Source organism: Oryzias melastigma, linkage group LG20 (genome assembly GCF_002922805.2).
Source record: "Oryzias melastigma strain HK-1 linkage group LG20, ASM292280v2, whole genome shotgun sequence".
Lineage (NCBI taxonomy): Eukaryota > Metazoa > Chordata > Actinopteri > Beloniformes > Adrianichthyidae > Oryzias > Oryzias melastigma.
This window is the reverse complement of record NC_050531.1, coordinates 23,557,689-23,569,596: the sequence shown is the minus strand read 5'-3', so window position 1 is coordinate 23,569,596 and position 11,908 is coordinate 23,557,689. Positions and strand designations below refer to the sequence as shown.

General features: G+C 36.9%; 1 protein-coding gene across 5 annotated transcripts in view; it reads right to left on the bottom strand.

Moving 5' to 3' along the window:
* LOC112141573 (sodium channel protein type 4 subunit alpha) overlaps positions 1–11,908 on the bottom strand; it is a 261,117-nt gene that overhangs the window by 176,682 nt on the left and 72,527 nt on the right. For 3 of the 5 annotated variants that reach the window (XM_036217311.1, XM_024264726.2, XM_036217312.1), the window contains 2 exons: positions 11,492–11,620; positions 1,419–1,510 (listed from right to left, as the gene is read on the bottom strand). In XM_036217311.1, the coding sequence (XP_036073204.1) occupies positions 1,419–1,510; positions 11,492–11,620 (221 nt within the window). Of the gene's footprint in view, positions 1–1,418; positions 1,511–2,247; positions 2,340–11,491; positions 11,621–11,908 lie in introns of those variants that run through there. The other 2 variants (XM_036217310.1, XM_036217313.1) reach the window with 2 other exon arrangements.

Sequence of the window (11,908 nt, the reverse complement as noted above, 5' to 3'; positions counted from 1 at the left end):
ACTTTTTATTTATACATTCAAACACAAAATTGAAAACCTATTTTTTAAAGAAAAATTATTTTTTTCAGAGAAATAATTTTGAAATTAAATTAAAAATAACATAACATCCTTAGTTTACGTTTTTTTGTTACACTATTGTCCCACAATTGTTAATTTATGTTGATATATAGATAAATGGATCCTTTACTACAGATATTTTTGCAGTAAATAAGAGAAACATAAGATTTTTTTTTACAGTTTTTTTCAAATAAAATCATGCGAGTAAAACACATTTATTTCCTCCTCTGATGGACATAATAAAGCTTACTGTTGAACAAAGTTAACTTTCTTATAGTAGCCTAGAGTTTGTGTAAATTATGCTGTTAAAGGATTTATCTATTAAATGGCTTTAGTCATACCACCTGTGTAAATCAGTGAAACTTGATTCGCTGTCGTATAAGCCGAAAGGTGAACAAGTAGTATTAATTTTTCAAGAATATAATTTTTTACCTTCATTTTCCAATAAATACAACATTCAAGTTTTTTTATCAAGATAAAACTAAATTACTATTATTTAAATTACATTTATGAAAATTCTAACACATTTTACAAACTTTTTTATTTTTTATTCTTTTGTTAAACCTTAACATTAAAATACGTTTTTTTTAAGCAAAATTACAAACAAAAGCATTTTTGCTTAGCAGTTTAGCATCTGTTTGAATGCAAAGGTATGGGATTGATGCTGATAGATATTTGTAGATATTCTATTTTCTGTAGCTGCTACAAACAGTCTCATCATATAGGTGCTTTGCTTTTCTATTAGTAAATATTGATATAAAAAAATGTTAAAATATCTTAGAAGTTACAAATGGTTTCTTACAAATCAATGTAAAGAGATGTTGTTCGTTTTAAAGTTTGTTTAAATAAAGTTTTGAACATTTTTTTTTCTTTCTGTCGTGTTGGAGTTTTAGACATTCCTAATACTTTATTAAATTAATTCCATTATTTTAACATGTTCAGTTTTTTTAATGTTGTAACTGAAAAATATATTTATTCCAAAATGTTTTATTTTCTAATGTAGTGGAAGTGATCTTGAGTTCTGAACCATCTTAATGTTGACGCTACATACCACAGGATGTGTGTGAACCACACCCAAATCTTTATGCAACTGCTGCAAATTATAAAGTAAACTTTGGTTGTCATTAACTTGATCCATGAAAATGCATTTATGTTTTATCTCTCTGTGTATTAGGTTTCTGTTTGTGAAGCTACTCACATCCAATTATCAGTAAAATGCTTCTTTCTGCATATCACCTCCCTGATATGATGCGTTGTGTTCAGTCGGTAGTGAGCGGGATGCGTTTTCTAACAGCCACTTAAGGCCTCGGCGGGCTCAGGACCAGGAGGGGGGGTTATGGTCCCTCCTCCTGCTTTCTCACCTGGGATCACAGAGATGGTTTTGAGCGCGCGCAGCACCCTGAACGTCCTTAAAGCTGACACATTACCCAGGTCCACAAACTCAGTGACATATCTGCAACAAGCCGGGAGACAAAAGCACAAAAACAGACACACACAGAAGGGTATGACCACACGGAACCACCAGCCAGCACACAGAGAGAGGAAGAGTCATCAGGAAACAGGGACGCTGGAACGGGCCAGGGTTGATGGTGACGCTGCAGGTTCAGGCTAAGCTAATAAGAAGGTGAAGCCAGATATTAAAGATTTTGCAAGTGATTTAAACTGGGAAAAACACTTCTGACAACCGAGGTGAGCTTAAAAAGTGTTTAGTGATGCAGCTAAAAGTTATAATAGAGTGCTAAAACGACGTCTATGTTTGTTCTTGAATAAAAACAATGATTGAGTGTAATACTTCCCTAAGGTGAACATGTTTTGTATGGATTTTGTCTTGATTGAGTAGTTAAAAGCTAAAATGCTAACTATCAGTAAAACAGTTCTTACTAGCTATGATCTAAGCCTAAACATTTTGTACTGAATAAAATAGAAATACTTCTAAAGTTAAAGGGACAATAAGATTCTCCAGTCGACCATCACATGCTCACTTCAAACATATCTGACTTTTCCTTCTGTTCTGGTCATTAGCTAACGGCTAACACTAGGGACCCCTGGCTGGAGTTTGGGTGGAGACTGTTGCTGCGGGACATGGCAGACATGGGATGAACACGAGAGGATGGACACGACTAAATTACAAGAGTTTGTTGGTTCTTTCAACCATCCCCCTGTCTTGTCCTGATGGTGGTACAGCCTTACCTGGGATGACTGAGATAGTTTTCAGGGCTCTCAGCACTCTAAACGTTCTCAGCGCCTGCAGGTTCCCTACTTTGATAAACTCTGTTAACAGCCTGTAGGGGGCAGTGTGGTGGTTTTCAACATACAACAAAAGAAGACAAAGATAAAAGAGTCTGATCATTCTTGTATTATTGAAACGTGTTTCTCTAATTGGTTGGAAAATCAACCAAACCTATCAAGGCAAACGTGTACAGTTCTGCGGTCTCTTTATCAAGGGCATAAGCACAAGAACTGGGGAGATGAACAGAACCAGAGAAGGCTAAAAAGTTCAATATCTTCATCTTTGATACCTCAATTCTAAGACTACCTAAAGTCAAAACAACCAAATCTAGTCAACTGGATAGTTCATGCCATTTTTCCTAGCTCCCTTTTGACTTGTAAAGGTTAGTGTAGTATTTTTAGTTTAAATATTTGACCTTTTATTATGTTATCGTTCATCAAAAGGAACATTAAGGTAATAATAGCTTGCTTTTTGACTTATTCCTATCTTAGTTCTGTTAAGGTTTGCAGAGTAAAGTCGACCTGAATGTTAACCCTTTAACTCCAGACGTGTCAGCTTTAAAGGGGCCATACCATGACATTCTTCAGCCTTTCAGAGTGAACTATATCCATATATACGTATGATCATATATAACCCTTAGAACCCTAAAAAGCTCATTATTTATGAAATATGATTTTTGTGGACCATTTTAATACCTGGAAGTAAAACGACTCGACCTCTGAGGCTCAGCCTTTCGCTCCTTGTCGGTCCCGCCCATTTCACGACGTCATTCTTGAACCATCAATGAGGCTCCCGAGCCTCCTCAGCGTGAACAAACTTTGTAACCAAAACCATGTGACTAAAGATCTCCTCAGTCATTGGCCAGCAGCTATGGGGGTGGGTCAAAACAGAAGGGAAAGATGGAGGTGCTGCGGTTTGCAAAAGCTTCCCAGGATTTCTCACTTATTCAAACTTTTTATTTCTCTGATGGATTTTGAGCGTCTGTATGAAGGTCAGGTTCACCAGTCGCCTCTGGGTGGGAGGTTGACGCCAGTGTTCGGCAGTGGAGCCACCACCAGTGTATGAATGTGTGTGTGAATGGGTGAATGGGTCTGTGACTGTGAAGGGCTTCGGGCCCTCGAAGGAGGGTAGAAAGCTCTGTACAAGTATACGCCATTTACCATATACACATTTGAATGAGTTTCCGTGTCTCATCGTTGTGGTGTTATGGAGTTGTTTTGAAGAGAATTCTGTTGGAACTTCAATAGAGCTTTAAGATGACATCACGGCAGCTCCCCGCGTGCGGCCGCGAAGGAGACACAGAAACTAGACTTATACATTTTTCAGTGGTAAAATAAACCTTCTAACAACGGTTGGACCAATTATTTCGTTTTGGATAACATGACAATCTAATGCTCTACATTTGTCCCAGATTCACCGATCGCCTCATTTCTAACGTGTTTACATCACGTGACTGTCGGGTACAGTGGCTGTTTTGGTTCAGTTGTTCGGCTCGGTTCGTTTCATATTCAGACTGAGAAATCTCAGAAGTTCAGTCCGATTGAAAACGAACCAAGACCACCTTGAAGGATGGATCTGAGAGTGGTTCCTGGTATAGGAAGGTAGTCATCCCCCAGTCTGGGGGTGAAGCTTGCAGCACAGATTTTTTTTCGTGAAAGGGGGCGGTTCGCATCGTGCTGATGTCAGCACGTTTCCACTCGCTCGTCGTGGGTATGGGAGGGACTGCTGCAGACAGCACAGGTTTTTAGAGGACTACTCTTAAATGCATGAATGTTCTTTACAGTGAGGAATGAACAGTATAATGCACTTCAAACTTTAAAAAGTAGAATTTTTATGGTAGGGCCCCTTTAACACATAAATAGCACACGCTCTGTGACATACAGTAACTCTTTGACCAATTACGCGATCGACATGGAGAAAAGATGTGGCACTTTTCTCCATGTCACAATCAGCTGCTTTAAGCTGACTGTGTAAATACTTCACTACTGTAAAGTGCTGCATATCAGCACAAGGCTGCTTTTTTACACTTCAGAATCCGCTGGAATTGTAATGATTGCGTCAACGATTAACGAGTTCGATCATTCAAAGATCGCTGACACTGAAGCTAACGTTCTGGTGTTAAAGGTTTGAATGCAGTCAAAACAGTGAAGTCTGATTTATGTTTTTGAATTGTACTGTTTTTAAATACCTTGCAAAATTGTGAATGCAAAAAACAGCAACACAAAGCTTCAATATAATTTAAATTCTACTTCCAAAACAGAAAAGATCGCTTTAGCCACAGGAATAACAACAAGCATGTAGAATAGTGCATCAACATTCATTCTAGGACTTTCTGTTGGGTCAGACTTTGAAACAAGGATAATTGGGACAACAGGCTCAGGTCACCAGAAGAGCTGTGAACTTCTTTGGATGAAATGTGAAAAGGCGCCAGACTATGGCGGCCATTTTGGACCCTAAGCAAGATAAAGTCATCCAATATCGTACTACTAACAGCTCTTCATTGAGGCTCAGATTTCAGTAGCTTTGACTGTCAGAGTGCTTGAATTACAAGCGGCAATCAGAAAAGGCCTTTTACGAGCACCAGTGGATGGAACCAGTGACGGAAGACACTCCTGATGGAAAAGGAAATGCTCCAAATCTGCTCTCAAAGAGCCGGATCTTTACTAACAAATTTGAGTTTTCGGCTTTTAGATTATGCTGTGAGGTTGAACTTTGTGATATGGTTGTGTTTCTTAGGTTTAACTTGTTTTTTCCCTCCAGACATGATTTGTTTCATCTGTAAATCCAAAAGCCAAATCAGGAAACAGCTGTTATTTTGGGATTGAAGTTTACTGCAATTAAAGTAAATAATGAAAGTTTCTATATTATTGGAAACCTTTTCAAATGTCCCTTTTCCTTTAAAGATATATTTTAGGAGTGGTGCTAGTGAGGTTACTCTTTAACACCTTCACATGGTCAAGAAGAAGAGGATTAAGGTTGAGTGGGTGGGTCTGTCACACACAGTCACACATCAATGTGTATGCAAATGAGAAAGTGTGTGTGCAAATGGTGGAATGGGTGACTTATGTGTCCCAGTCCAGTTAAGGATCAATTTAAGTGTAACTCTGGCCTCAGTTCAAGGACATTCTGGGTGTGTGTGTGTGTGTGTGTGTGTGTGTGTGAATGCATGTTTTTGAGATTTTAGGGACCCACTCAAACATGCCAGCTCAGGGAGGACATGGTGGTTGTGAAATCTTTATTATATTTTCTAAATGACTTTCTGCTCTGTTCCATTAAAGGAGTTGCTTTTAAACCTGTCAGAAAGCAGCCATCGACGGCGTGAGAGTGACATCACTCGTGGAAAATGACTTTGCTGTGGCTCCAATGAAAAGAAGTTGACCAGTCACCATTTTTTAGTGCTATGACCGTCGCTATGTTGGAACCAGATGCTGTCAGTAAGCAGTGATTGGTTGGAGTCGCTGAGTCAACATTTCTATGGCAACCACTCACCAATCCCAGTGTGCTTGTTGGAAGTCTACACCCCCACCACTTGAATGTGGAAAATCTGTCAATCAAATATTTTTAATTTGACCCCTCCCTCCATTGCTGCTTTGCTCTTATTCCATCTCTGAAGTCCATTCCACCAGTTATCCTGGCCCACTTTTTGGTATCCATTCTGGGAAGATGCCCCACCCACCCACTTTTTGCCTCTTCTGCAGTGCTTATCGCATCTTTCACTTTTATTTTTGATCGTATTATTTCATGACGGATTTTGTCTTTCCTTTTTACACTGAGCATTGATCCTTTGATGCTTCTCTGGGCAACAGCCAACGTTTCTCTTTGACGTCTAGTGATAGACCATGTCTCTGCTCCATATGTCATCATTGGTACGTTGGCATGATCTTCTTTTTCAAGCTTAAAGGCATTTTTGGGTCTTTCATGAATGTATGAATGTTCTCTACTACCCAAAACATCTCCATCCTTCTGTCATCCGGCCCTCAATCTCTTTAGTCATCTCGTTTCCAGATGTCAGCAATCTTCCTAAATACTTGTGTTCCTCAAGCTGATGCTCATCCACTGAGATTCTGTTTCTTCGTTTCTGTCTTTTGGCTTTTACTGCACATGATCTTTGTTTTCTTTTTGTTCATCTCCATTCCATCCAACAGATGTTCAGATTATCAAGTAGATTTTGTAGTTGATGTTCACTTTCTGCAAATAAGATGATGTCATCTGCAAATCTCAGGTGAATTTTTCTCAGTTTATGTTGATTAGGTTTCAACATTTAGTTGAATTGGAGTTCCAAACAAGAAACCAAAATTCCAAAGACTTCCATAGAGAACTAAACAGATATTACTCAGTCATTTTGTTTGTCAGAATAACCATTCTTGCTCTGATAGTGTTTCAACATGTTCTTGCTAATCCATTTTTTTCATATTTCTTCTGTAGCTCGAATTATTCACATTATAAACCGGTCAACAACATTCCTCAATGTTTGAAGAGCTTGATTGACAGATCTTTCCGCCTGCTTTCAGTGGAAGGGGTGTGGTCTTCTGACATGCTCGCTCTTGATTGGCGAGAGTGGTTGCCAAAAGAATGTTGACTGAGATTGACCAATCACTGCTTAGTCGAGTTCTCCTTCACAGTTAAAGCAAGCAGCACATCCATTCAAAAAGAAATCCTCAATATTTGGTGTATATCGCTGTTTTCATACCGTAAAGGATATTAACCCTTAAACACCGGAGCTCCAGTGTTTATGTTCTTTGACTTACTGTAACCTTTCAACCATTAATATTTTGTGTTTAAGTGTCAGCGGCGACGCCTCAGGTGTTAAAGGGTTAATGTTGTGATATGTTGCGATATCCATATTTATGTCTTGATTAAATTGATCAAATGAAATTTACAAATTTGCAACAGTAGAAATTAAACTTTAGGCAACATTTTTGCAAAATAATAAACTATAAAAAATCTATTTTAATCATCCAATGATACTTTATTTTAGAATTAGCTGGATGGCCCATGCTCTTTCAGTCAGAGACTAAATCAAACAGGGAGATGTGGTAATGTGTGGTAAAAAGAGGAATTCAAGCTTTAGTTTGCAGATGAATATCAGGTAAGGATAAATAATGTAATGCATTATGTTATTCTACATATACAGACATATTTTCTGTTCTGTGGTTATTTATGGAATATTCTGTTTCAGGATATACTATATATCAAGTCGTCATAGAAAAGTGTGTTTTTAATGGATTTGTCAACTTTTCCACTTATGTCATTATAACATAAAGACATTGCTGAGTGCTTCCAGTACATACAGAACAAGACTTTTAGTGTTTGAGCAAAAAGTGCTCTAAATGTTCCTGTAATGTGTTTTTTTCTCAGAGAAATTACATTCTGTGAGTCATGTCACTAGTACAGATTTCATATTCAGTATGTAGAACTAAGAAAATCAGGTCGACTCATTGGGACTTTTTAACAATAAAAATGTTCTCTTTCATCCTTGGATATTTCCTTTTAGGTAATTTCCCCTTTGTGGGATCAATGCATTTCTATTCTATTCTATTCTATTCTTTATTCTTAATTCTTATTCTTGTTCTGCTCTGTTCTATTCTATTGGATTGTTGCTCTGTTTTATTAAAATCTTTTCTTTTAATTCTATACTTTTTCTGCTCTATCCTATTCTATTTCTTATTCTAATTCTTATTCTATTCTCGTTGTGTTCTGTTCTATTCCTTATTCTTATTCTGGTATATTCTATTCTTTTTAATTATATTTTTGTTCTGTTCTTTATAATTATATTCTTAGTCTTTATTAATCTATTTGAATTCATTCAATTCCTGTTTCTGTTCTATTCTTTATAATTCTATTCTTATTCTGTTTTTTTCTATTCTATTCTATTTCATTCTTTTCTATTCTTACTCTAATTCTATCCTATTCTTATTCAGCCATATTCTATTTTTATTATTATTACATTCTATTCTTATTCTGTTCTATTGTATTCTATTTTTATTCTATTCTATATTATACTATTCTATTCTATTTATTTATTATCCTACTGAAATCTATTCAATTCCTGTTCTGCTCTATTCTTGTTAAGTTCTATTTCATTCTATTCTATTCTTTTTATTTCTATTCTTATTCTGCTCTATTCTATTCTAATTTTTATTCTTATTCTCTTATATTCTATTTTATTATTTTTTCAGTTCTATTATATTCTTATTCTTATTTTGCTTTATTCTTTTCTATACTATTTTTTCTTATTCTTTTCTATTTAATTATATTCTAGTCTTTTCTTATTCTGATATATTCTATTTTGTTCTAATTTTTATTCGTATTCTATTGTATTTTATTCTATTTAATTATATTCTAATTCTAATTCTTATTCTATTCTATTTTTATAATAAATCCAGCACAAACATCTCCACCTTTACTCTATATAGTGAACTGTTCAAACATCTCCTCTGTCTGTGACCACTTAACTGAAAGCATGTCTTTCAAATTCTTTCAATCTACAGCAGAGTAGGTGACGGTCTGAGGGTCAGCTATTGATCCCACCCTTTTGATTCTGATCGTTTGTCTTGGCCGTGGCGGCTCCAGAACCCCCTGATTGCTAAGCGCTCAGCACCACAATGATCTTCCATCAGTCGGCCAATTACAGCTGAGGACAGGTCACCGCCTGTCCCACACAGAGCGCTTTGTAGCGCTTCATGTCTGTCAATGATGTGCAGACCGAGTTAAGGAGCCGGATGTTTCTGAAAGCTCTCATTCAGAAAAAGAAGGAATACCACAGAGGAGCTGTTTTCATTTCTGTGCTCTCATTTTTAAGGAGGTCTCCTTTTGTGTTCTGTGTCGTTGTGCTTCTGTGTGGGTTTTGATATTAAATCTCAATGATTTCCTGGATGTTTGAGTCTTCCTGCTCCCAACTTTATCTTTAAAACAGAAGCTAAGAGAACATTAAGTGCACTGATTTCATCCCCCCATCATTCCAGCTTCTACTGCTTTTTTCTTTTTGATTAAGCGCCCGAACGGAGAACATTCATTAATGTCCAGAAAGCTGACGGTTTCTGTTCCTAAGAGAGGCCTGAGCTGACAAACAGAAAAATGTGCTGTAAAAATATTCTTCTCTTCTTAAGATAACATCAAATGCGGTGAATAAAAGCACTGAAGGTAGAATTCACATTAGAATACGTAGTTGAAACAGCATACTGTTGTTGGAGTGGGGGGGTGGACTGTATGGTCTCATTTTGACAATTTTCTCAAAGAAAACTTCAGCAGAGACAAGTTCCTTCCTCCTTACTCTGCAAAATCTTGGAGAGCTGACTCAAGCCATAAACTTTCAGACTTTTGTGCATCAAGTGCAGTGAAAGCCACTCACACAAACTTTTTCTTTTAATTCCACAGAATAATCCCATCAGACGGAAATGTCATCCCCCTCTATTTAAATCCAGACCTTTCTTGCTCTGCAGTGCATTTGATGTTTCACAATAAGAGCTCGTCACAGAGGGAAGCCGGATGCTCTTCTACTTCTGCTGACGCACCCATGAGTTTGCTTTTCACTTCGTTCAGGGAATGGACGTTGTTTTGTTAGGAATTTGGTATTCTGTTCGTTTTAGATGTATTTTATACACTCTTCATGTTCATCCGGTTGGAGGACATTTCCCTTTTCACCGATTTGTGTCATATTTGTTCATTTTAACTTAAAACATGATAGACTGTCCTACAGGAATGCTAAATGCAATCGTTTTTCAAATGTAGCTGCTTTTTGACATGTTGATAGAAGCCACTGGTTCCACTAACAGAAGGTGCTTCAAATGTAAAAGGATTTTTTGTACTTAAAAGCCTGGAGGAGCAAACAGAGATGACACGTCTGCAGGGGTTGATTGACCCCTTCCTCCCCCGTTCATGACCTGACAGCCCCCACACAGAGCACACAGCTCTCGGCTATACAAGTCATCACATGTCGAATAGGAAAATAGTTTTTGCAAAAAAAACTTTTTTTGGACTCACAATTGTTTCTTCTCTGAAGGTCAAAGGTCAGTTATTGTCATTGACATAAGCCGTGTCAGAATTCATCCCTTCTCACTATATAGTGCGTTCAACCTTTTTAAGTACTGTCTGAATCTAATAATTCCACAATCAAGTGCTCTAGAAATTTCCCAAAAATCTTTGCAAAAAATTGGCTTGCATCAATGCTCACTAAGGTTGTGTCAGAATCCCTCCCAATCACTAGATAGTGCATTCATCATTCTCTAGTGCTTTTCTCAATCTACTAATTCCAAAATTGAGTGCACTAGAAATTTCCCAGAATTCTTTGCGAAAAAATAGCTTGCATTGATGCTCACTTGATTAGCGAATATAGACCACAATGCATTGCGGTCGAGCAATTTTTAACAAAAAAATGGGTTTAAATGTTTTGCTTTTTTAATAAACCATCCAAATTTTCACCATCAGAACACAGTGGAGTCACAAATAAACATCGTTAAATGCTCGTATTGATTCGATTTTGACTTAGTGAAATCGGTGACGTCACATCGGTGTTTAGAAAAACTAAAGAAACGTAGTGAGCATCCTGTCTGAATTGACTTTAAAATCCAGAGCACTACATAGTCCTGCACTATTTAGTTTTTAGTAACTAGTGGTTAGAGAGGGAATTTGGACACAACTATAGTATGGTGTATTACCTAAATCTGTCATTTTTGGGAGATTACTATAATAACATATTAGTTTCTTTTAATCACAAGTTGAAAAATGTCCCAATTTCATCCAGACGATCCTGGTATACTTGTCATGTCGACATTAAAAATATATAAACTCTGACAGAACATTCTCAAGACAAATAAGATGGGAATAAAATGAATTCAATATTATTTGCTGAATTTTTCTATACTGAATAACAAAAAGAAAAAAAAAAATTCTGAAAAATCAAAAATAACCAGATGTAAAACATGGAATTTTCCTCTTTTCTGGTGGCTTCAATATCAATAGTAGTAAATAATAGTAAATAATAAGAGTAAAAAATAATAAAATTTGTTCTTTAGCTGCACATCAGTTCTTGTCTATGTTCTATGCTGCACCAACACAACGTCCAGCAGGACAACAAGCGTAAACTTCAAAAACCCATCATGACCCACAAGATTTCTGATTGAATTTTGGAAACATTTCTCTGTCAGTATCTAAGCTTCCTCGTGTGTGTGTACATCTATGTGTGTGTTTGTGCGCCGGACTCACGCCATCACAATGACACTGAAGTCGAGCCAGTTCCAAGGGTCCCTCAGGAAGGTGAAGGGCCCCACGCAGAACCCTCTGGCCAGGATCTTTATGAGCGACTCAAAGGTGTAGATACCTGTGAAGGTGTACCTGGGGGGGGGGGGACATTATTTAAAATACATAAAATGAATTAATTCAATAAATCACTTAAGAAAAAATAGATTTTTAAAAGAAAAGAGGTTGGTAAAACAGTTCCTTCATTTATCCCTCGGTTAAGTTCTAAAAACAAGCTCGCCTCGTTTAGGACATTATCTCTTGTAATTTTGGTTTTCGTAAATTTTACAATCTAAAATAGACTTTTACCTGAAAACAGAAGTTACCATCACTAGTTTTATTTACGGCTCATACACACTGCAAAAAGTCTGCTCTAAAAAACAA